Source organism: Enhydra lutris, unplaced genomic scaffold, assembly GCF_002288905.1.
Source record: "Enhydra lutris kenyoni isolate GAN:26980312 unplaced genomic scaffold, ASM228890v2 scaffoldscaffold8, whole genome shotgun sequence".
Classification (NCBI taxonomy): Eukaryota; Metazoa; Chordata; class Mammalia; order Carnivora; family Mustelidae; genus Enhydra; species Enhydra lutris.
Genome location: NW_019154092.1, coordinates 1,123,622 through 1,149,291, shown reverse-complemented (window position 1 = coordinate 1,149,291; position 25,670 = coordinate 1,123,622). Strand labels below are relative to the sequence as shown.

General features: G+C 48.0%; 1 protein-coding gene across 1 annotated transcript in view; it reads left to right on the top strand.

Moving 5' to 3' along the window:
- The window catches only part of LOC111142371 (calcineurin binding protein 1), a 136,341-nt gene that overhangs the window by 23,844 nt on the left and 86,827 nt on the right, over nucleotides 1-25,670 (top strand). The window contains 8 exon segments of the mRNA XM_022495393.1: nucleotides 631-825; nucleotides 4,408-4,650; nucleotides 6,172-6,328; nucleotides 11,063-11,178; nucleotides 16,486-16,647; nucleotides 17,639-17,845; nucleotides 18,068-18,213; nucleotides 21,525-21,786. Coding sequence (XP_022351101.1) covers nucleotides 631-825; nucleotides 4,408-4,650; nucleotides 6,172-6,328; nucleotides 11,063-11,178; nucleotides 16,486-16,647; nucleotides 17,639-17,845; nucleotides 18,068-18,213; nucleotides 21,525-21,786 — 1,488 coding nt within the window.

Below are 25,670 nucleotides of genomic sequence, written 5' to 3'. Positions count from 1 at the left end.
AGAACTCTTGCGAGGAGAGAGTTCTGTGGGTCAATGCTGTGTCTCAGCCTCTGGACCAGGGCTCCCCCAAGTCTCCAGTGGCCTCTGGTTCCTCAGTTCCAGGAGTCTGGTTTGCTATCCAACTATTGTGGCAGAGAATTATCTGGAACCTCTCTGCTTCTGGGGTAGTTTTTGTATTTTGCTATTTTTTTTAAGGTATTTAATCTCTATCCCCAAGGTGGGGCTCAAACTCATGACCCTGAGATTAAGAGTTTCACGTTCCTCTGACTGTGCCAGCCAGGCACCCCATTTTTTCCTTTGTTTGTTTTTAAAAGAATTGAGTGCCTTGACCTTACTAGAAGTCCTTTTTTTTTTTTTTTAAAGATTTCATTTTTTATTTATTTGATAGAGCATGCGCACAAGCGGGAGTGGCAGGGAGAGGGAGAGGGAGAAGCACGCTAATGACTGAGCCGCCCAGGCACCCCAATAGAAGTACTTTTTATAAAGCTATTGTTTAATGTAAATGTTGGTGTACTAACAGAGAGTCTGCTTTCGTACTCCTCATCTGGGTCTAGTGAGTGCAGACACTGGCCAGATTCAGAGAGGATGTGAGGGGTTTGTCATTGGGCAGCATGTCTGGGCTTTTTCCAGATTGATAAGAACCTGAAGTCACTGGAGCGGTGCCAGTCCCTGGAGGAGATTCAGCGGCTCTACGAGGCTGGGGACTATAAGGCCGTCGTGCATCTGCTTCGCCCCACCTTGTGTACCAGTGGCTTTGACCGGGCTAAACACCTGGAGTTTATGACTTCTATTCCAGAGAGGCCAGCCCAGCTCCTGCTGCTGCAGGTGTGTGCTGCCCACGGTCCCCCTTGCCCTGACCTCGTACCTTCTTTGCTGGGTTGTGGGTTTCTTCTCTGAAGGCTTTGAGGTGGCCCTCAAGGACATGCACCTAGGAGAGAAAAGCAGGAGTAAAAACTGCTGACTGGCACCCAGGAAGATGCTAGTTAGAACACATGGTCAAGACTGGGGGAAGCTGGAACCTAGGAGAGCAGGTTCCAGCATTCTGTGTGGCTCAGGACAAGTCCATGCTTGAATCAGAATATCTGCCTGGCAAATGAGGAAGGGAGAATAGTCAGCATGGCACCCAGCGATCCACCTGCTTGTTCATCTGCCTTTTTGTATTACCTTTAGAATTAAGTTTTGAGTAGATGTTAAAATGGACAAACTATACAGTATAGTCAAGACCAAATAAATACCCGTGTAGAGTCACATGATTGATTTTTAAAAAAGAATACCACTGTGGTGTTTGAAGCCATGTGTCCTCTCGACTCCCTCCGAGTCTGCCTTCTTCAGGAGGTAAACACTGAGACGGGGCATCAGGATCTGCTTGGTGCCATTCAGTTACTCAGTCTCTCTGTGCCTTGGTTCCCCATCTCTAGAATGGAGACAACCATTTTCCATCCCTCAGCGGCCTGCTGTAGGTGTTATACAAGTTAGTGTGTGCTGGCACCATGCCTGGCATGTAGCAAGTGCCATGTGGTGTGCTGGCTCACACCACTGCCACCATCTTTGGAAGCGTGGGGTTGGATGATAAACATGGATGGTGATAAACACGATGTGCTTAGGGGCATTGGGGGGGGGTCTGGTGTCCTGTCTCTTATGGTTCATACACTAATCAATTCTTACTGTGATTGTTATCTTATTGGGTCCTTCCCCTTCAATTTGGAAAGAGAACCCAATCTTCTTCCAGGCTTTTTGCTCCCATTATGTGAGACTTTTCAATTTACTTTCTTAAATTGGGAAATAGTGAAGAGGTGTGGCTGTAGGAGCAAATGGAGGCATCTCCATCCTGGTACAAGGGGAGGAGAGAGTTGGTTCTGGGAAGGAAGGGAGAGTGGGAGACAGGAAGGGGGTGGTTCCAGTTCCTGGAAGAGGAGGGTCAGGCTGGCCTGTGCTGAAATCAAGGGATGAGATGTGTCTGACCCCAGTTGCTGTGGCAGGCTTGCAGGGGTGGGTGGCAGAGAATGAAGGAGTGTCCAGCGTGGCTGCATATGAGAGATATGGCTGGGTGTACCAGGGAGGCCATTAGGTGAGGAGATGATACCCCCCCTGGGCCTATTAAGATGGCCCAGTATTCAGATGTCAGTCTGCTGCTATCATCCAGAACCCCTGAGTGTGGCAAGGTGCTCTGCTGGTGGGTTGGATGGGCATTGGGTAGTACTTGAGAGGTGTGTGGTGAGGCCTGGGCCAAGTGCTGTGAAAGGACATGGTTTTTATTTTGAGGATAAGTGACTGTTGATTTTTCCTTGATTTTCCATTGAGGGGATGTGTTTTCTTACTGATTTTGAGTAATCTTTGTATTTTAAAGTTATTAATCTTTTTTTCTTCAAAAGTTGCAAATATTTTTTCCCAGTGTGTTTTTAAATTGTGACCTTTTTTTTTTTTTTGGACATATAAGAGTTTTGAATTTTATCTTGTCAAATCTTTTGATATTTTTAAGGGTTTGTGATTTTGTTCATTATGCTTAGGTAGCCTTTCCAAGACTGAGAGAGTATTCGTCTACTCATTCCACATACATGGATTAAGTTCCATAGTGTGCCTGGCACTGAACAGGGGAGAGAGGCACCCTTTGGCTAAACCTCTATTTTAGAAAGGGAGGCAGACAAGAGGCATGTCAACAAATAGATAAAAACTGTATCTGCCTTTGTTTTCTTCTGGTGGTGTTAGTTTTGCATTTATTGTGCTTGGTCTAACTTTTATGAAATTTGTCTGTGGAGGGGGTCTAATTTGGAATCTTCTAGCAGTATGATGGCTCTCCCTATTTAGGCAAGCTGCTTTGAATGTTCTTCGATATAATTGTGTAGTTTTTTTCTGGTTGAATTGATTCTAAGTTCTTGGTATTTTTGATTGCGACTTTGAGCAAGATCTTTTTGTTGGTCATTATATTTTCTAGCTGTACATTTCTGGTTTATAGGAACCCTATCAATATTTGCATATTTATTTTCAATCTAGCCACTTTGCTGCATTCCCATTCTTTCTGATAGTTTCTCTTTGTTTGGGGTAGGCAACCATGTTGCCCAGTCAGCGCAGTTTGGTCTCCTCATTTGTTGGCAGTTATTCTTGTGCATTTGAGCTCTCTCTAGCCTTGAGCACTGGGGATTATGTCCCATTAGAGCACTGCTGGTGGGTCCTTGTCTTGTCCCTGACTTTCATGGCAATGCTGGCTGCACTCCCTGGTCTGCCATCTTTATCTTGCTACACAATAAGCCCCTGCCTCTCGCGTGATTGGTGTTTGATCAGGAGGGGTCAGCTTGGGCCTTTGGGTTCCACGTCTGTGATTCTAGGCTCCTTCATGCCTCAGGCCTCCTGCTAGAGAGTGTTGGCTTTTTCTAAAGAAACACAGGCTCCGTTTTCCTGGCAATTAGAGGTTTTAAATTGGGGGTGGTTTTGATCTGTGTTCAGACATCGCAGCACATCCCAAAGACAGTTTTAGGCCCCCCTGTCTGCGTCAGCTCGGAGAGTGCAGCTGTGCTTGTTGTGTGGAGCTGCTGCCAGGCGTCGGCTGCAGCGAGGTCAGAGCCTCACGGGGCTCCGGGCAGCAGGTGCTCCCTGCTGGTCTAACAGGCTGCCTGCCAGATCTGCCAGTTCACAGCCAGGCCGAGCTTCCCCACACAGAGGCATGGTGATGAAAGTGGCTGACACTGAGGGCCTTAAGTGGGTTATGTTCTAGAGCAAAAGGAAAGGGAGCTGCACAAAAAGCGATGGCTCCCAAAGAGGAGATTTTAAAATAGTGTGGTGTACTGAGAGCTCCTGCACGTGCTGAGGCGCAGCACTGAGTGTGCTAGGGACGGCGACTTATATCCTGCTCCCGGTGCCTTTTCCACCTGGGCACCTGGGTAGGGCGGGCCTCTCAGAACCAAGACCTCAGCACTGCCTGGCTGCTTGCCTCTGCTCTGGCCTTGCTCAGACCCTCCTCCACAGAGAGAGTCCCTCCCTGGGAGCCTGCCCTCCCTGCTGAAACTGTTTCAGAGCTGTGGCACCAGATGAGTGTGTGACTAGGTGGCCCGGACACGGTGGCTCAGGATGAGAGTTGACAGAGGTGGTGGAGTCACTCAGTCTCACCTTGGCTGCTCTCCAGCTCTGTGGCCTCCTCCATGTCCCAGCTTTATAAATGAGGAAGCAGAGGTGCAGAGGTCAAGCTCCTTTCTGAAAGCCCCCTGACTGGCACCCGCCATGCTGTGATTGCCCTCACAGATGCCTCAAGGCCTCTGGAAAGCCTCCACTTCCCCTCTTTTTGGACTGCCCTCGTGTCTTTGTCCCCAGCTACCTGCCCCTCGGTCCTGAGGACCAGGCATGGAGGGCACCATCGCAGTCCTCTCATGGTATGCCCTCCTCCTTCTCTTCTTCCTTGCCCCTCCCCATGCTCAGGATTCCTTGCTTCGGCTAAAGGACCACCGGCAGTGTTTCGAGTGCTCCGATGTGGCTTTGCATGAGGCTGTCCAGCAGATGGTGAATGCGAGTGAGTCTGCAGCCAAGGAGGAGTGGGTGGCCACGGTGACCCAGCTGCTGCTGGGCATTGAGCAGGCGCTCTCGGCTGACAGCAGCGGCAGCATCCTAAAGGAATCGTCTTCCTCCACTGGCCTCACCCGACTTACCAACAACCTCATCCAGGTAACCCACCACTCCTTCCTGCGGACATGCCCTTTCTTAATAGCTCACTGATTTCCTGCAAGTTAGGCACCCCAAGGGGATGCGTTGGCTGCTCTGGCTGTAGGAAGTGGGCACCTCAGGTGGCGTGTCACCGTGCACTGCCTACACACCTGCCTGGGGCTGGCTGGGTCTGGGGGGTGGAGATTGCTAAGCACTGGGCACCATAGGGTTCTTCCAGACCCCCCATCCCCAAGGGCTGGAATTAGGCTCAGTGCAGGAGGCCCTGACGTGTGTGCGGTGAGCAGGAGGTGGAGCTGGGGCTGGTACCTCAGGCCCTTGTTCTCCCCACCAGGGCTCTCTACCACCCCACATCATCCTGGCTCTCATACGCAAGGGGTGGTCACCATACTCTGTGTTGTCCAGTGGGCTTCATAGCAGGGAACCTTCCTTAAGCTCTTTCTCCTGGCAACAACTACTCAGGCTGTCAACAGGTCCTGCCAAATCCCCATCCTTAATGTCCCTATTCTTTGTTTCTCCTCTCTGTGTGTAGTGCTCTGCCTCAGCCCAGGCCACTGCTGTCTCTTCTTTGAACCATGGCGGCTTGCTCCCCGCAGTCCTCCTTGCCCCATCTACCCTCCCAGTGCAGTCATCACCCTCACGTGGAAATACCAGTGTACTTTTTGTTCTCTTCAACCCACCATAGTCCTCTGGATTACCCATCACCCAAGGTGCATGACTTCAAGCCTAGCCTCCTTTACTCATCTTTTGCTTCCTTGGCTGCCTCTGGGCCTCTGCCTGCACGCCTGTCCTCTGCTACCAACTCCTGTTCTCTTCAGTACTGGTTCCACCACAGCCACTCAACTGGAGTGTCACCTCTGTTCCAGGAAACCTCAGGGTTCTCCTCTGTCCCTACCCCCTCCTCTGAGACCCTACTGTGACCCTCATTTGCCTTAAATGCAGCAGCCATACTGATTTTGATTCCCAATTTTTTAAAAAAATATTATTTATTAGAGAGAGAGAGAGAGCGCAAGCATGCATGCAAGCAGAGGGAGGAGCAGAGGGAGAGGGACAGACAAGTGGACTCCACGCTGAGTGTGCAGCCCACTGTGGGGCTCAATCTCATGACCCTGAGACCACAACCTGAGCCAAAATCGAGAGTCGGCCGCCTAACCAGCTGAGCTACCCAGGCACCCCTGATTCTTAACTCTTGAGTGGCTTGTCTGTGGCTCTCTTCCTGCTGCTCTCTTCCTGCTGTCAACTTGCCCTGCCCTACTCACCTCTGTAACCCTTCCATCGGGCTTGGGCCCAGCACATGATAGGTGCTGAGGGCGTCAGGAACTGCATGTGACATGAGGGAGGACTGTCAGAGCTGGCTCCTCTGATGCCTGAGCTTAACTCTGTTGTTAGGCACCCTGGGACTCTGATGATGTGCTAGAATGGTTCTAGGTCCATGTCCCGACCTCTGCCCTGATAAGTCATCCCAGAGGGTGGGAGGGACAGCTGGCTCGACTGTGACACCCCCTATTCTTCTCCCTCTCCCAGGTCATTGACTGCAGCATGGCTGTGCAGGAGGAGCCCAAGGAGCCCCATGTTTCTTCAGTGCTGCCCTGGATCATCCTGCACCGGGTCATCTGGCAGGAGGAGGACACCTTCCACTCCCTCTGCCACCAGCAGCAGCTCCAGAACCCGGCAGATGAAGGTGCCAGGGAGTGGGTCTGGGTGGGAGTAGGCCCTGACAGCCCTGTCCAGGTGCTGAGTGGACTTAGGGCTCAGTCAACAGGATTTTGTGTGGTGCTCAGAAGAAGCAGAAGCTCCTTCAGGGAGCTCATTGTGCAGTGAGGTCAAGAGGCAGTGGGTGTGTGCTATTTCATGTCTGGTGCCAGTGGCAGCACAGAATGATAGCACGGCAAGTGCTTACAAGGAGTGCTGACACTGCTCCGGGCAGTCTCACGCTTGCTTATTATGCCTTTCATCCCCAAGGCAGCCCTGTGAGAGGGGCAGCCACACACTAGCCCTTGCACTTAATCACTGCGCTCTGGCCCCTGCTGGTGTGAGCCCGTCAGGGCGGGAGTGTGGGCAGCTGGAGGGAAGTAGGGAGTGAGCACAGGTTCCACATCCCCAATGTCACATCTTGGCTGTGTGACCTTGGGTAAGTCATACAACCTCTCAGCCTCTATTCCCCAGGTACCTGCTGGCAATATGGTACCTATCTCAGAGGGTTGTTCTAAGGACAAAATGAAATAATAAAACTATCATTTGTCAAATCAGTGCCTGGCACATGGGGTTGCTAAATGATGAGTAGTTATGAACAAGAAGCCAAAAAGGGCAAGCCCAGGACTCTTCATGGAGGTGGTACTTGAGCCAGGTCAGTGCAGTGGTGGGAAATGCAGTGAACTGAAGAATTAACAATAGCAGCTAATGACATTTAAACAAGTTTCCCTATCATTCTACCATGTGGTAGAATGTTCTTGCATTTTCTGTCTAGATTTGGCCAATGACACAAATTTTTATATAGCTGAATTTTAGTATGCATATTTATGTATTCAACTAAACTTCAAATTAAATTAATTGGGGATTTTTCCTCAGCGATTTGAAAAATCAAAAAAGTGGAAAATAAAGAAAGTCATCCCTATTCCAATGACCTAGCAAAGGCCAGAGTTAACATGTAGTTTGTTTCCTTCCATTCATTCTCTCTAACTTCTCTAACTCCCCCAATTCTTGTCAACTGCTCACTGCATGTCAGACCTCTGGGAATAAGGCACTTTACTCTGACAGATTTGGGTGGGTGGAGACAGACCAGAACACCCACAGCACCAAGCCAGTGTGGCCTGCTGAAAGAAGGGTGCCTCAAGCTGCCCGGGGTGGGGGAGGGGGGCGGGTTGGTATCGGGCTGAGGTTTGAGAGAAGAACAGGGGCAGAGGAAGACACTGGGGAAATGGAGCAGTGTAAGCAGGGATGCAAGAGAGCTGGGCCATGTGGGTTGGACACGGGAAGGGCCAGACTGAGAAAGGCTTTTAGGCGCTGTTTTATGAAGCTGTTTTGGTTTTGCTCTGTGGTTTTTGTAATGCTGTTGAGAGGTGTCCTGCTTTACTGAGCCATTCTCCCTGCTGACCCTTCAGAATGTCTGCAGCATATCTCTCTTATAGGTCACACTTCAGTGAACCTCATGTATACCTTTTTGCTTCTGCCTAATTGATTTTTTGGATAAATTTCTAGGATGAGTATCTTCTGAGCTCATGACAAGTGGTACCTTTTTATTTTCCAGAAGGGTGGTTTTTTTTTTTCCCCCCAGAAGGGTTTTAATGGTGAAAAAAACAATTAAGGTTTATGACTATGTCTATTGTTTTTCTTATAATACAAAAGACTCCTGAATTAAGAGTATCCTTTCCCCTGTGATTAATTATGCAAACAAAATACAGTTTTTAAAAACCTGCTGGTAAGCAAACAAGGAAAAGGGGATGGTGGAATGCCATCAACTTAAGAGGATAGGCCAAGGGAAAGAATCCAAGATTCTGGTAGACTGGCAGCAGGTATGGTTCCTGTCCCCTCCTCTCCCACTGGTAAGAAAGCTGAGGGAAGTTGGGAATTGGGCAAAATCCTGGGAAATATTATTAATGTCCTCTCATTTGTAGACAGCAGGCTAGCAGGGAAGCCCCTCCATATCACCCTGGGCTTGGCAGAGACAGGAAGGGCTCCTGGGCCCTGCCACCTTCCAGTGACCAGACCTTACTGAGGGAAGGGGTCCAGGGATGAAGCACATTACTGGTTGGGTGGTGAGGGGCCTGGTGTAGAGTAGAACATTGTCATATTGAGTTCTCTGAGCCAGTTCATTGGGGATCACTACTTGCTAATGGCAGAGGAAGCAGGATAGAGCACAGGGAAGTTGATCTGTGCTTCAGGTCTGACCCAGGCCTTGTCTGACCTGGCAGGCAGCTCTGGAGCCAGAGGGGCCCATCAGAGCTGTCATCCCATGTTGGCCTCAAGTAGCGGGTCTTTAGACTCCCATCTTGCTCAGTCACTGCACAGGGACTCCTATAGGAAGTGCATGGCCTTGGGTGAGGTGCATCTCTGTAGCTACAGAAGACCCTGAAGGAGATGACAGCTGGGGACTATCTGCTGACTGCACTCCTCTCAGTGGGTAGCCAGTCCTACCTTAAAGGGCATCTCAGAGAGAAGACAAAATCCAGATTCCCTAGCGAGGACTGTGTGTGGCCCTAGCCCAGTGTGATCTCCCTTCTACCTCCGCAGACACAGGTTACAGAAAAGTGGATTGAGAGCAGCACCTACTTTAAAATTATGGCTTTAAGGAAGGGATAAATTGACCTTATATTTGGGAGAGTGCCCCAGAAAATTCACTCGTCATATGTTAGAGTACTTAAGCGTAGTATGGAGGAAATGCTGGGGTAGAGAGAAGTGACATGGCAAGTGTGCTGGCAGATTGTAGCCCGCCCCCAACCCTGTGTGGGGGATGAAAAAGAAATAGATGAGCTCAGACAGGAAGAAAACTTACACCAAGGAACAAAGTCGGGGCCCTGTAATGATTTGCACAAGAAATCACTTATGACAAAATTTAAACGAATAAGCAGAATGAAATGAAAAGGAAAGTTGCAAAACTAAGGGAAAACATTGCAAACCAAGCCTCACCAATACAAACTAATAATCCAGACTGTGAGGAGCAGAATGAGTTTGGCTAGAGCCAGGGATATAAATCAGAGCTAAAAGCATTGACAAGAAGGATGGGTGTGGGAAACAGGTGGTCCTTTGTGAGGGTAGATTGTGCTTTTGATGGAAAGACTCTAGCAGTGAAACAGGACAAGCAGTCAACCCGCTGTCAAACACAGAAATAACATTAATTTCTCTGTAATAAAAACAATGTGCAGATTCAAAGTGTGCAGTATATATCGTGAAAAATTGATACATAGCAAGGTATATCCGGGTTAAGGATCTACTTTAAAAAATAAAGATATTTTAGATTTCTAAACTGAAAAGGCAATTTGTCTTCACAGGATAAAACAGGAGATTCATTTCAGATTTCTCCCTAGCTGCGTTCAGGGCAGTTGAGGTGCTATTTAAAAGTCTACACTGTTCTCCAGGAAAGATGGTGCAAGCTAGGACATCTGGCCAAGTTGTTTGTCATTAATAGCGGCAACAGACATTTATAAACAGGGATTCCAGCTTCTGTGGGTGCTTCTAAAAACACCACTGGAGGGTAAAGTCTGTAAAGCAACATGAGTCAGAATGAAATTGGTCAGGCGTGGAAAAGCCACGGGCAAGAATTTGTGATGAGCATCAAATCCATTTAGAATTGGAACTGAGAGAAGGCAACTGTGCTAATTATGGACTCGGAACAGTGTTAGTGTTACAAACCTTGAGGTGCTACAACTAATATGTACAACAACACTGGGAGAAGGGGAGAAAGGAAGTGTTACAAGCTATCATCCATCTTGTATAATAGAATCATTTGATGCTGTTGAAAATGGAAACCAAAGGGCCAGTATGGCTTAATTTCTTCATGATTTTCCGAGTTTGTTTGTTTGTTTTAAATCCATGCCTTTCGTACCTTTGAAAAATTTTATTTATTTATTTTTTTATTAGAGCAAGTGAGCGAGAGAGGATGCATGAGCAGGGGGAGGGGAGGGAGGAGCAGAGGGAGAAGCAAGTCCCTTTTGAGCAGGGAACCCAACGTGGGGCTCCATCCCGGGACCCTGGGATCATGACCTGAGCTGAAGGCAGACACTTAAGTGACTGAGCCACTCAGGTGCCCCCCTTTCATACCTTTTTGACTGGGGCTGGCTGATGGTCAAAAAGTATGAAACAAATTTTATGAAAGAATCCTTACTCTACTGGGTGTGAGCCCCACTGGTATTTTCTGTCATGTGTTCTATCCTAGTCCTCTTTAAAAATGCTAATTACAACCCATTAGTGAGTTATGGACTAGAGTTTCAAAAACACAGAAGGATATTTAAGGAGCTAGTAATAGTTCTAGTGGTGAACAGACACTTAACTGAAACTTGGTCATTCTGTGTTTCTTCCGTAATATTCCCATAGGCCTACATACAAGAATTTTGAAGAAATGGTATATGTAGTATGGGTTTCATTGTTAAAAATTATTTATCTTTCTGTTTGAAAATGTTTTATATGTGTCCAGAGGGATGCTTCCAGTGATGTCCACCAAATGTCAGCTTGGTTATATGGAGGTGGATGAGGCATTCCTTATGTCTTCTTGTATGATTTGAATTGTTTTTTTGAGAGGCATGTATTGCCTTAGTAAAGCCAGTCAACTCATTACTTACTTAAAAAGATAAAAAAAGGAAAGAAAGAAAAATCTGTGGCCACCTTGGTAAAGACAGAAAAGCCCACAAAGGAGAGACTTGCCTTGCAGCTCCCACACATGTCCCCATGCTAACTCTGTGTCGGTCTGGTCTTTCCCTAGTGATGGCAGAGACGCCCATGCTCCCATCCTCCCTCATGCTGCTCAACACAGCCCATGAATATTTGGGCAGGAGGTCCTGGTGCTGCAATTCTGATGGGGCTCTGCTGCGATTCTATGTAAGCGCTGCCCTCTTGACAGGGCTTGTGGGGTGCGGGGGGGGTGGGGTGGGTGGAGTGTGGGTTGGGATGGGTTGGCGCTCTGAGGCTTGCTTGCTTGGCCTCCCCCCGCACTAAGGCCTGCTGTGCTCCTTTGATTTTGTATGTGACTACTGAGAGTTGCCAGAAAGTCTGAACTTGGTTGCCTTGTGCACCTGAGTTCAGGGGTTTTGGACCTGGCCCTGACCTACAGGTGGATTTAGAACCACTGCTCGTTATTCCATCTGTTATTTGTGTGTCAGGCATGGGGCCGGGTCCTGGAAGTAACAGCTGCATTCCCCACTGCCTTCCATTGAGTCCTTTGCCGGGCACCAGTCATACAAGGTAGTAGTCACTGAATCAATAGCTACTTAGTAAGTAAATATTTAATGAATGCAAATAGCCTTCCCTCATTTGGTAGCTATGATCGACTGAGCATACTGGGGATAAGCAGCACGATTCCCGTCCCCAAAACTTGCTGCTGAGTTACAGAGCATGAGAAGGGCACCCAACCCAGCCTGTTAATAAATGTTTAGTGGAACATGGCCATAACCACTCATCTACCTATTAACTGTGGCTGCTTTGGCAATACAGTGGCAGGGGTGAGGGGCTCTGATAGAGTTCATACGGTACGTGAAATCTGAAATACTCACTGTGTGGCCCTTCGGGAAAAGGTTTGCTGACCTCTGCTGTATACCTTTTCAGTGAGCAAGCACACCCTCTGTACAGTTGCAGTGTGCCTCCCCAGTCTTGATCTTCCTCCTCTGCCCTATGCTTTCCCCATGACTCTTATACCACCTTCTAGCATGCCATGTGGTTTATTTATCTAGTATGTTTATTGTGTACCTCTTCTCCACTGATACGTAACTAGGATTTTTGCTGGTTTTGTTCACTGCTGGATCCTAGTACCTTAGCACAGCACACCTAGCCCATAGTAGGTGCTTAATACATCATGGGATGAATGAATGAATGAATGAGACTGAGAATACCTGTAGAGCTCATGTATGTGTGAGGCTTGATAGTTTGCAGAGCACTTGCACGGAGGAGGCAGAGACTTGGCAGGAGCCCTAGCCGTAGATGCCTGTTTGCTCTCCCCGTGAGTTCTGAGGGCCTCCCGGGTGCTCACCTTGGTCAGCTCCACACTTCAGAACCATTTCTGGAAGAATCGTGCCAAGCTTAGACTATATGGCTGCCCAGGAATTGGCGACTTCCCACTTCTGCCTTCGCTTGCTCAATTAGAGAGTGTGGAGACATTGTCTTCTTCCACAGGGTCCCCTCTGCAGGGCAGTCAGTCACCCTTATGACCTTATGCTGCTTGGGGGAAGGTTGAGAATGAGGTAGCACCTTTGCAAGCTGGTACCCAGCAGGAGCGGTGCTGAGGGGCCACCTTCCAGGCAGGCAGTGGGGGTGATCATGGGACGATCCTACTCCAGGTTTTCCTTGGGCTGTGTCTTCTTTGGTGGAGCGTGAGTTCTAGCTGCCAGGATCTGCCAAGTGAATTTGAGGGAGTGGAAGTGATAGGATACCTCCATGTTTCATTTCGTATCTCCTGACTTTTCTACCCAAGGCCCAGCTTTTACATGCCTGCAGCAACTTCTCCTTTGTGGACTTGGCCTCTGCTTATTGACTGCCCTCTCTGCTCAGGGCCCTCTAGGTGGCCTCTAGTGATTTGCTCGCTCATATAATTTGCTCATTTTTCTGTTGGGCTTTTTTTCTTTTTCCTGTTGATTTGTGGAGTTTTTATGTACTCTGAATTCCAGTCTTTTGTCTGATACATATGTTTCACCAGTTTTATATGCCCGAGTGTGTGTGTGTGTGTGTGTGTGTGTGTGTGTGTGTGTATTTAGTTCTAATTTCTAGGCAATTTTATGTGACGTGTCTTTTAACTTTGTGTGTAGTGTTTATTTTACAGAATTTAAATGCCAAATTTATTAGTCCTTTATGGTTTGTGGGGTTTTTGTTTTCTGTGTATGGTTTTGTTTTGTTTTGTTTTTTTGTACTTCAAGAAATCCTTTCCTTTCACAAGATTATTAATATATTCTCCTCTGTATTAATCTTAAAGTTCACTCTCATTTTTCCATTCAGTCTTTATTCCTTCTCAATTTTTGTTTGTTTGTTTATGACATAAGATAGGGATCCATTTTACATTCCATATGGGCGGCCATTTGGTTTGTACCATTCATCAAAGAGTCTGTTCTTTCTACCTGAATCTGTAAGGCCCCCTCCATCTTCTGTCCATATGTGTGAGGGTTTGTTGTTGGACTTTGTTCTTTACACTGATGTAGGTATTCCTGTGCCAGTACCATACTGCCTTTGAGAGAAACTGATACCTGCTGTGATTAATCTACTTACGGTCTTATACTTTCATGTCCCTTAATACAATTTTATACTTTTCTTCTTAAGCTCTTATGTGTATTCTGTTAGATTCATACCTGGGCATTATTTTTTTTTAATTCCTGTTGTAAATAGATATTTAAAAATTAAATTTTCTATTGTGTGTGTGTGTGGACAGATAGAAACACTACTTTTTTAAAAAATAAGTTTCTCCTGTGCATAGCTCCTTTGCTTATTGCTCTTAGTAATTCTGGTGGCTTATAGATTTCTCAGATTTTCTGTGTGGACACTTATATCGTCCATGAATAACTATTTTTTCCCTTCTTTTCAATCCTTACAGTTTCTTTTTTTTTCCTTGTCTTATTGCTTTTGGCCTAGGGATTGGCAAAACTTTCCCTGTAAAGGGACAGATGGTAAATCTTTGAAGCTTCTGTCGGCCATAGAGGCTCTGTTGCAGATACTCAGCTCTCCCATTGCAGTGCAGAAGCAGCCATTGTCAGTATGTAAAGATAATATGTAAAAACTTGTGGATGCAGAAATTTGAATTTCATATGTTACAAAATAACATTCTTCTTTTGCTTTTTTTTTTTTCAATCATTTAAAAATGTAAATGCCAATCTTAGCTTCTGAGCTATACAGAAATAGGCAGTGGGAGGATTTGCCCCCTGGGCCATAGTTTGTCACCCCAGCCTTGAGCTCTCTCTCTTCTTTTGGGGGGGAGAATAAATTTTAAACTATTGACCCTTTCTTTGGAGATTCTACACCTATTTAGATTTTCTTTTGTTAAACCAATTATATTTTTGAAATAGTGTCCACATAAGCATAAAGTTGTTCATGAAGTATGCTTATGATTTAAAAAGTCTCTGTGGTACCTCTGGTTATCCCTCTGTTTCAGTGCTAAAATCATTTATTTGTGCTTCCTCTTTTCCTTTTTTTATAAACCAGTCTTTCCTGAAGCTTATCTAAATTAGCTTTTTCAGGGGCGCCTGGGTGGCTCGGTTGTTAAGTGTCTGCTTTTGGCTCAGGTCATAATCCTAGGGTCCTGGGATCAAGCCCTGCATCAGGCTCCCTACTGAGCTTCTCCTTCTCCCTCTGCTATTACCCCTGCTTGTGTTCTCTGGCTCTGTCTCTGTGTCAAATAAATAAATCTAAAATAAATAAATAAATAATATTTTCCCAAACTATCAGCTATTGGTTTATTGATCTGTTTTTTTTTCTTTGCTTCCTAAGTCATTAATTGCCACATTAATACTTATTGTTTATTTGGATGTAGGTTGTGTTTTTTGTAACTTAATTGTGGTGAAAGCTTATTTCAGCGTTCCCTCTTTCTTGTTTGTTTGTTTTTTTTTCCCACATCTTGCTATCGTTAAGGTATTAGTGTTTCTAAATTAGTACAGGAGCATTGGAAAAAACCATGTGCTCAACATCTTGTATAAGGTCAGTCAGTAACATCTTCCTGATATTAAGATGTGTTTACAAACTTGTGTTTAAAAACCTGTGTGAAAAGACGTTTGCTGAATTGTTTGAAAGGATACTGTGTTTAAAGCATCCTTTGAGTAATTTCTTCCTTTTTTTTCTTTTTTTTTTTAAAGATTATTTATTGGGGCAATTGGGTGGCTCAGTCAGTTAAGCATCTGCCTTTGGCTCAGGTCATGATCCCAGAGTCCTGGGATTGAGCCCGAAGTCAGGCTCCTTGCTCAGTGGGAAGTCTGCTTCTCCAGCTCTCCTGTTGCCCTGCCCCCTGCTCATGCATGCACTCTCACTCTCTCGCTCGCTTGCTCACTCACTCTCAAATAAATAAATAAAATCTTTAAAAAGTTATTTATTTATTTGAGAGAGAGTGAGCAAGAGAGAGCATGCACAAGCGGGGAGAGAAGCAGAGGGAGAGAATCCTCAAGCAGATTCCCTGCTGAGTGTGGAGCCAGATGCAGGGCTCGATCTCATCACCCTGAGATCATGACCTGAGCTGAAATCAAGATTTGGACGCTTAACCAACCGAGCCACCCAGGCACCCCGGTAACTTCTTCCTTTTATTAAGATGTGTTATAAATTTATGTGTGAAACTTAATGGGAAACACTACATGCTTATCCCCCACTGAATTTGCACCATGCTTAAACCATCCCTCAAGTAACATCTTCCCTTCATTAAGGTCTGAGTCTTTTTCAGTCTTCTATGTGTAGAAGCATATGGGAAAGGCCTTGTGCTACACTGTGCTTGGATGGCCACTCACTGACAGTGTTCACTCTTTTAGTATATGTGTTGAAGGTTATGTTTTCTCCAAGTATGTTTTTAGCTGCATGCTCTAAGTTTTGACGTTTGGTATTTGCTACCTTTATGTACTGATTTCTAATTTAACTGACTTATGTTCAGTGTTGTCTGAGAGGATAATTTATTATTTCTTTGGCTATATTTTGTGCTTTGGATATTATTTGGGATATTATTTCTTTGGATATATTTTCTGCTGTATTTTTATATTTTATGCTGAGAGAGAAGGAGTCACTCTGAAACTCCCTCAGCCCTAATGGGATTTACCATGTTGCATTATAACCACTTGCTTAATTAACTGCCCCTCTATTGGAATCTGAGCTTCTGGTCTGTTTCACACTGTGCCTAGCATAAGGAGGTGCTCAGTAAATATTTGGGAAGCAAATGAATGGCCAATAAATAAGTAGAGAAGTTCCCAGAGGGCATATAATATCCCCTTCTAGCAGCTGGTAGATATTGACTGGGCATGCTGGAAGGAAGGCAGTTTGGCAGGAAGCTCTTTAGGAGGTCACTGTCAGAGCTGGGCCCAGAACGGTTCCTGTGAGTAGAATAGGCCCTTTCCAGGAAACAGGTCCAACAGACATAGCTTCCTCAGGTCAACAGAATTAACAGAGTGGTGGTCTCCCTGGGGTCCCACTGTGCCAGGGAAGCTATGGGCCTTCTCAGGCATCTCTTCCTGCCTACCATAGGTACGAGTTCTCCAGAAGGAACTCGCTGCATCCACCTCTGAAGACACACACCCCTACAAGGAGGAGCTGGAGACGGCCTTGGAGCAGTGCTTCTACTGTCTGTACAGCTTTCCTAGCAAGAAGAGCAAAGCCAGGTACCTGGAGGAGCACTCAGCCCAGCAGGTGAGGGAGCTGCCCCAACCCACTGCACCTGCCCCTTTGCAGAGGAGTGGGGGTCAGAGTAGCAGGGGCTCTGTACACTCTCAAAGGACATCAGACACATCGCTTTTGCACCAGGAGAATGAGAAGATGGTTGGACATAGTCTGATCACAGGAAAAGGATTTTCTTTCTTTTTTTTTTATAAGATTTTAAAAAATTTATTTGACAGAGAGTGAGCTCAAATACAAGCAAGGGGAGTGGGAGAGGGAGAAGCAGATTTCCCACTGAGCAGGGAGCCTGACCCCGGATTCAATCCCAGGAGCCTGGGATCATAACCTGAGCCGAAGGCAGATGCTTAAAGACTGAGCCACCCAGGCACCCTGGAAAAGGATTTTCCTTGCAAAGACTACCTTCACAGATGTTGCCTAACATTCAAAAGTGCGGCATGGCAATTTTCAAAGGATTTCTTTTTCCAATTTGGGTAATACAAATAATTCATTAGAGGTTTTCATTTGTTCCTGTTTGATTTTCAGAGCAGTGTTGGGTATATGACCTCATGGCTCATCATTTATTCTCCAGTCTTACCAGTTCCATCCCCTGAATAGGAGCTACTTGGGCAGGGCACCCACAGGGCACCATACAGAATGCAGAACCGCCCTCGTCCAGAGCAAGCGGTGGGACAGCTGAGGCTCAACGAGAGGGTCTGTGGCCTGGCCACAGTCCCCACTCATGACTGAACCTACCTTCTGGCATGGCCACATGGGTTCACAGAGTGCGGCCCTCAGTTTCCAATATTTGTCTTTATAAAGGCCAGGCGGATGCCAGTTTACTTGTGTGCTCTTCAGATACTTGGTTTTGGGGATTACAGTGGGTATGCACATTTTTAAGGGTGTACAAGTCTTTTTCTAAACTCTAATATATTGTAACCTCATCTGTGTTGTTTCCATGGAAGAACTTTTCCCTTTCTGCTTTTGCCCTGACTACACTGTGATCTGCTTTTTGTCTTTTCTCAAGGTCGACCTTATATGGGAGGATGCCCTGTTTATGTTCGAGTACTTTAAGCCCAAGACCCTTCCTGAATTTGACAGCTACAAGACTAGCACTGTGTCTGCTGACTTGGCCAACCTTCTGAAGAGAATTGCCACCATTGTGCCCCGCACAGAAAGGCCAGCGCTGAGCCTGGACAAAGTCTCCGCCTACATAGAGGGCGCTTCAGCTGAGGTAGGAACTGAGTGTAATGGGACTGTGTCCTGTCATTTTTTTCTTCCAGCACTGCTGCTTATGCACCTTGGCTTCTTTCCTTGTTCTGTACCAGAGGTCAGGGCCATGAGAAGCCTAGAGTCTATCCTGTGCTAATGTGAATGGTCCTGGGTTTGCAGCATGACTGGTCACACCTGAGACCCTGACTCCCTGTCTCCTTATCTTTGGTCCTTCCCCTGCTAGGTACCCTGCCTCCCAGAAGGAGCCGACCCCTCCCCTCCAGTGGTGAATGAGCTCTACTACCTCCTGGCTGATTACCATTTCAAAAACAAGGAGCAGTCCAAGGCCATCAAGTTCTACATGCATGACATCTGCATCTGCCCCAACAGGTCAGTGACCTGGGCATTGGGCCAGGCAGGGAGGGCTGGGGTGACTCCAGCCCAGCAAGCTCCTCACTGGGCCAGTTTGGTGTTTCCCTACTCTAGCAAAGAGATCAGGGAAAAACAAATGAGAAAGTGTGTTTAGCACTCTGCAGTTTTGGGGAAAGGCAAGTTCTTCATAAAAAGTAGAGCAATGAAGTAGGCTTCTTTCTAGAAGATACCTGGGATGAGCGTTGGGATCAGAGAAGGTATGAGCTGTCCGTTTGGATGCAGGCCAGCAGGGGAAGGGAGTGCCCCCTGGTTCCATCCTATTGGTTGTATGCTGCTTCTTTTCCTGGCTGCCAGCCCTGGAAAGTGGGCTGATGTGTTCTACATGTCTTTAGTTATGGTTGTTTCCTTATTTTAGGGTAAGGGCCCTACTCATAAAGTCTGGTTCATTTGATTGAGAAGGAACATTTCCTCATGGCTACCACACCTAGGAGGTTAGCCTTGGGTGAAGGTAAGATTTGTGTCTGAAGGGTCCAGAGTAGTATCTATAGGTAAGTACTCAGGGGCCAGGCCACAGTGGCTGCCCACCCTCAGGTGAAACCAGAGAGCTCCCCCTTGTCAGGATCCACCTAGCCTAGGGGAGGGATTGGGATCTGAATGGAGAAACCAATTGACACAACTTCTGTAGCCTGTGGGAAAGGTTCTCCCAGAGCCCCCTGTTGCTCAGCCTCTGCTTTCCTCCAGGCAGGGAGCCATGTGCCGGTGGCCCTGGATGTCCTCTCTGGGGTCACTGTGGGCTAGTGTGGTGGAGCAGAGCCGCGCTCAGGCTGGCTGAGTGCTCACAGCTCTAGACAATTAGCAGTCACCTCCTTTGTGCTGCTCTCTCCATGTCTAAAAGGTAAGGGTGATAAAACCCACCTGTCTGTGGGGAGGTAGGAGCCTGGTGTGGGACCTCTCACCCAGCAGCCACTTGGGCTATAAGATGAGGCTCGTGACAGCTCAACTGGGCCTCCTTCAAACCTGTACATACACTTCTTCGGATGGTATCAACCTGCCAGGCTCAGCCTGCCAAGAGCCCTCCCGGGGAGGTGGGATGTCCTGTGAGGACTGGCCCCAGTCCTGGGCCGCCCCCTTCATTCCCTCCCTAACAAGCAGATGTCAGGGAAAACTTGGGCTCAGTCTCTTCTTCTGTGCTAGTTAGGATGGAAGTTCAGATACTGTTTTTTTCTTTAAATCTTCTGAGACCTCTAGGTACAGGTGAAGCCCATGACAGTTGGGTGGATGGTGGAGTGTTCTGGCCAGTGTATGTTGGTGGTTCTTGTGGGGAAAACAGAGTCTTTGAGGATGCTAGCAACAGCTTTTCTTGACCGGTCTTCATTTCACTATTTCATCTGCTCTGGCTCAGCTGAGATTGGGGCACCTTGGCCAGGTGTTTCAGAGAGTGGCATTTGGGGGGACAAGAAAGGATTAGGCCCCAAGACAGCTCATCCCTCTGCCAAAGAAACAACTCTGGCCCTAGTGCTAGGAACAAACCTGCCCCACATGAGTAAGAGCCCAGCACGCAGGTTCTGGACACTTCCTCCTCCTGAGTTCATGGCATCTCTGGCCCTTGGGCCGGCCCCCTTTGTCCCTGTGGGTCAGCATTTCCCGAGTGTGGATTGTGTACTGCCCTGCTAGAATCAAGAACCCACATCAGGACTTTGCTTTTGTTAACACATAGAGGAGCATTTTGAGGTTTTATGATGATGTCTGTATTCTTGGTTACTTATATTTGTGACTGCAGGTAGTAGTTTCCATTTTGGTACTCAATGCAGGTGTTTGGCCATACACTGTGATGTGGTCTTTCCCTCAAGGCAAGGGCAAAGGGGTTTGTGAAGGCACTCTGGGAGGAGTTAAGAGGGGAAAATCCTCAGTGTGGAAGGAGCTGGCCCTGGTAGAAAGTCCCTGACGGGATTCCCACCATCTGAGGGGACCTTGACACCTCCTCCTGTGCTACCTCCTGGAGGTGATCTGAGCGGAGCCCTGGAGCCCCAGACCCTGAGGAGGAAAGGGTACACTTGGAACCTCCACACAGGGGCCAAAGCCTTCGTTTTTGCTATCTCCTGATACCATCTAAGCCTTTAGGCCTCTTTACTGCTCCTTTGTTCGCACTTTCTCATCTCCAGGTACCTGGAGTGTGGTAGAAGCATGTGTGAGCTTCATAAGTTTGTTGTGTCCCTACCACACCTTGGGACTGTCAAATAGTCCAGGAAGGCAGTTGGCCAGTTTTAAAGTTTGTGTAGCAGTGGGTCAAGAATTGTTAGCATTCAGGGAGGGTAGCATCTGTCATGTGATCACTGCCTTTTCTGTTGTATACACTTGCACTCAGGAAATTCCACTCTCCCAAGTGCCCAGAAATCCTCTTAGCCTTGGTCTCCATCTCAGAGAACCTTCTGCATTTTCCCTACCACTTTCTTTCAGGCGATCTCAGAGCAATAGGGTCTTAGCCATCCTGTGGTTCCCCCGCTCTCCGTCTTGCTGCTGGGAACTGAGCTGGAGAGGGCAGAATGTGGTCAAGGTGCCGAAGGGAGAACCATGCAGAAGCTGCATGGCTGTGTTTTTGGGGTCTCGGCTGTGCCATGCTTTTGGTCAGTGAGTGTGTTGGTGGCAGGAGCTACCAGTGAGGGATTAGGTAGCAGGATGGGAGCCTTTCTATTGTCTTGGAGGAGCAATGCCTTGTAAAGCACCCCTTTTCTTTCCCATCAGAAGCATTCTAGGGCTAACCCTTCCAAGCAAGGAAGCAAAGGGGAGCAGAGTTCAAGAGCCCACCATGCATGTGAGCACAATTTGGGCTTGAATTGGTGGGGATCCTCTTAGAACACTTACTGAGTACCTGTGAGGTGCTAGATGACCTAAGATTCAGGTCTTGTGCTGTCCCAGCAGCCCTGCTCTCTTGAGGTGGGTTTTCTCCTTTTATTCTTTTAGATTTTTATTTTATTTACTAGAGAGAGAGAGAGGAGGAGCAGGGGGAGGGGCAGAGGGAGAGGGAGAAGCAGGCTCCTGGCCTAGCAGGGAGCCCCATGTGGGGCTCAATCCCAGGACTCTGGGATCTGACCCAAGCCGAAGGCAGATGCTTAATGGACTGAGCCACCCAGGTGCCCCATTGCGGTGGGTTTTCTTAGCCATATTTCATAGCTCAGAGACATGGAGTTGCTGGGTGGTGGAGCTGGGCTCTGGGCCCTGGCCTGGGAGATGGGCTCCCACAGACCTGGGATCGCCACCCTGCAGGCTATCGTGTCTGCAGTGCTGTAAGGGCAGCGGTGTGTTTACTGGCACTTTTGTCATGACCACAGGTTTGATTCCTGGGCAGGCATGGCTCTGGCCCGGGCCAGTCGTATTCAAGACAAGCTGAACTCCAATGAGCTGAAGAGTGACGGGCCCATCTGGAAGCATGCCACACCTGTCCTGAACTGCTTCCGGCGGGCCCTGGAAATTGACAGCTCCAACCTGTCCCTGTGGATTGAGTATGGCACCATGTCCTACGCCCTGCACTCCTTTGCCTCACGCCAGCTGAAGCAGTGGAGAGCTGAGCTGCCTCCTGAGCTTGTGCAGCAGGTGAGGAGGGGTTCTGCAGAGGGACCGCCGTCCCGCCATCTGACTCACGTGCCCTCAGGTGGCAAAGTTCTGTCCTATCCATTCCTTGCACTTGTCCTCACAACCATGCTAGGAGCTCACAGATGATTCTCCTTGTGAGACTGAAGCTAACTCTGGTCAGTGACAGCTTGGTCCTTGGTCTTTAGACACCTAGTCTGGTGTGGGTGTATTTGGGGCCAGGCTCTGGTGATCTGGCTGGTGAGCCATCAGTTTCCTGGCAGTGGAGAGGCCGGGAGGGGTGTTGGCCACCAGAAGTAGCTGTCTCTTCCCCGTTCCTTCAAAGGAAGTTCTTGAGTCCTTGTAAAGTTTTTAACACCGTGTTGGGAATTTTGAAGTCCATCTTGGTAGGGAGTTCCCCTAGTGTGGGTTGCTGGGTGTCTGGCCTGAGGTCTCTGTTGAGCAGGGCACCCTTGGCTCCTTGAGATGGAAGTGAAGGAGTCCCACTGACATCTTTAAGGCTGGTGTGGCAATAAGATGGCATGGTCCAGAAGGGATTCTAGGAGAGCAGAGTGCTAAAGGGGCCTGTTTCTTTCAGTGATTATATGTGGTCACAATCCAAACAAGATAATGGCCTTGTTAGTGCTTCCATTGGATTGTTATGGGAACTCAGTGAGAGCAGCCTGGTCAGTGAGACTCTCAACTATGGCTGTGCTACCATCCTGAAAGCCCCTCCGTCCTTGAGTTTAGGCCCCTGTTGTCATGCCCAGTCCCCTACCTCTGGCACCCACGAGCCTTCAGAGGCAGGTCACAGGCTTCCAGAGTGCTTGGCCTCCTGATGACCCTGACCTTCCCACATTTTGCTAAGTAGGGGAAGTCCTAGCCTTGTGCAAGGAAGTAACTGTTCTTTGTTGCTTTTATTAATTTTATATAGAAGTGAGGTGTCCTTAAGTGTTAAAAATTCAATTGGTACAGAAAAGCATAAATGGGAGTGTAATAATGATATAAATGTCACCCTCCCCCGGTGGCCCCTTTTGTACCTGGGTGGCATCCCTACCCACTAGCAGGAGTGTGAGGGGGCGGGGCTGCTGTTTGAGGGCAGTTCCTAGCAAAGGATCACAAAACTGATCCACTCACAGTGAGGCTCAGCCTAGTGAATAGTGCCAAAAGGTGTGGTTGGGACTTTATCTTAGTAATTAAATAATAGTGAAAATAACTCCTAAATCTTACCTTACTAGGATTTTGGTAATAATTGCAAGGTTGTGTTAATTCTTCAAAGGAACCAAGAAGGACTGAGTTTGGTTGGTATGCGGGGAGCTTAATTTCCCAGTAGTTTTACGATAGCATGCTATGATGTCCCTTCACCTCGGCAGCATAAATTTAGACAGCTACCTCTGCAGAAATATTTGAGGGCTGCTTCCCTCTCACAGGATTCTCTGATGTCTTTGTGCCTTAGAAGAGTGTATTATGGTCTCTTCCTTGAACAGTTGTTCTCCCTTTGGGTGGTTGTCAACCGTGTTAAATGTGCCTGGTGCTCATAAAGGCTTTGTCTACATTACTTTCATCAACTTAATGAAATCCCACATTTTTTGTCAACATTTGCCGTTTAACTTTGCAGTAGATCTATATTATACCATCAGACTAGGTGCAGAAATCAGCAAGAGACAGACTACAGAACGGAGCTGGGTGGGGATGGGTGTCAGTGAAAGTGCTAGGGGGCTGTGCTGGAAGAGTACCAGCAGAATCTGAACATTCCTGAACATTCCTGTGCTGGTGTGACTGCCGTTGCTGCTGCGTCCGCAGCCATGGGGGCCTCGGAGTTCCCACATGAGGTCCCGCCAGACATCGGAGTGCACTTTGAGAAAGCTTCAAAAAGGCTGAAATCCCTTTCTCTCTCCACATATTTCCTCAGTCTCCGCATGTCACCCATGCTTGACAAGGGCAAACCAGAAACACGACCTGGGGCTCCACCTCGGGCTGTTGTTTGAGGAATGCCAGTGACCTCACCTTCCCATGAGCTCTGCATGCCACCACCCATGCACCCGGAGGGGTGTCTCAGGGGGCTGGACTCAGGGCACTCCGGCCCTAAGGTTTTCCCTCTCTTTCTCTGCCCAGAGTGCGTGAACCCACACGTTACTGGGCATCAGAACCTCTTTCAGGGGGAGTGGGGAGCTCGTTAAAAGGTCCCATCAGGGACTCACAGTCAGAAGTGGACTCCCTGGGTGGGTTAGACATGGTATCCTGGGGACAAGCCTGGCACCGGTGGTAGAGGACAAAGGTGGTGAGAAGGGTAATGTGGCTGTGGGGCAAGGGCATGTGTTGGGTTCTGTGCCAAGGCCAAACCCTGGAAGAAAAATGGGCGAGAGGAGGGGAGCATGGCCCTTGTTTTAACCATCCCCTCCATTATAGAAACCACTCTTCAGTTATACAAGAAACACCTTCTTTAAAACAATTGCCACAGTAAAGACAAAGCTAAAATCTTTTTGGCTCCTCCCCACCCCGCCTTCTAGTCCCTTCATTCCTGCTTCCGAGCAACCTACAGTTAGACTTGTATCTTTCCAGACCTTAAACAAATACTATTTCTTATGTATACATGTCCTCCTAGAAGGAATGCTGTGATTTACTTGTTCTTTTCTTCTCGCCCAAATGCTGTTGTGCTGTGTATGGCGTTGAGCTTCTTTTTTACTGAGCACCATGTTGTTGTGCTCTACTCATACCATGTAGCTTTCTTTTGCTGTGACCATCCTGTGCTGAGGCCCCGTGCTCCATGCTGTTTCAAGTGTCATGGCCCCAGGGCTGAGCCGGCTTGGAGCTAACTCCCTGCCCACACCAGGAACACTGTTGTCCTCTGCTGGGACTCAGTGGGGTGGGTGGAGCACAGACCTTGGGCTTCTTTATTTAACCCCCACCAGTGAAGCCCAGTAGGATTTAGCAGAATAGAGGTTTTCCAGGAAGTAAATATGATGAGAAATCAGAGTGCCCTTTCTGCCATTGGTACTTGAGGGTTTTGTTTGTAGAGCTCCCCAAGAGGAGGGAACTTTTGCCTTTCCCAGGAAGGGGCAGGGAAGGCAGAGAGTGGGCAACAGACAGGAGACCCAGGTCGACTCCCTGCACACCTCTTCCCCCCTGACTGTTCTTTCTCCTGCGTAGCTCTTGGCCTCTGTGGTTGAACTCCATTTTGATCCTTTGGAAGCTCTTGGCCCAGGTAGTTCAGGACCTGAAACTGGGCTCCTAGGCCATCTTCCTGGGGTGTTGGGGGTGGTAGGAAAGAGATGGAAATCCACTGGGTGTGCAGGTGTCCCTGCAGGCAGGGAAGGAAGGAGGTTTGGCATTGTTCCCCAGGGTGAAAACTGCCTCACAGGGCTGCCTCCTAGTTGCCTCTTGGTTTTTTTTCTACCTCTGTTAAGGCAGTTTCCTACTTTGAAGTATGTCATGAGGACACAGCCCCTTGGTTGCTAGAGCTGTTTGAGCTTATTGTGTCTGATCAGAGGAGCTATAGGACACATGTTGATAGCTGTGCATTTCGGCTTCTGCCTGCAAACTTGCCAAAGGGGTGTGTTACAGGAAAACCAGCGGTTTCCCTGTTGTCAGTTCTCAGGCAAGGGCAAAGGTTTTGCAGCCAGAGCCTTCTAGTTGTATGGCTTGAGGGAGGAACTTGATGTCCCTGCTGTGGTTTTGGCTGTGAGCTGGCTGATGGTTCCTCCTGTGTGGCAGCATTGTGAGAACTGACACCTCCTTAGCCCTGATCCTGGGCCCGCCCGGGGCCAGGCACCCTGGCCGTGAGGTGAATGAGGTGTCGTGGCAGCAGGCATGCATCTTGCTCAGGGGTGGACGGGTAGTGTGAGGGTGTCTGGCAGAGTTCTGGGATATAGTGGACCCTCAGTGCTCTCCCTCCTCTTCTGCCTGAA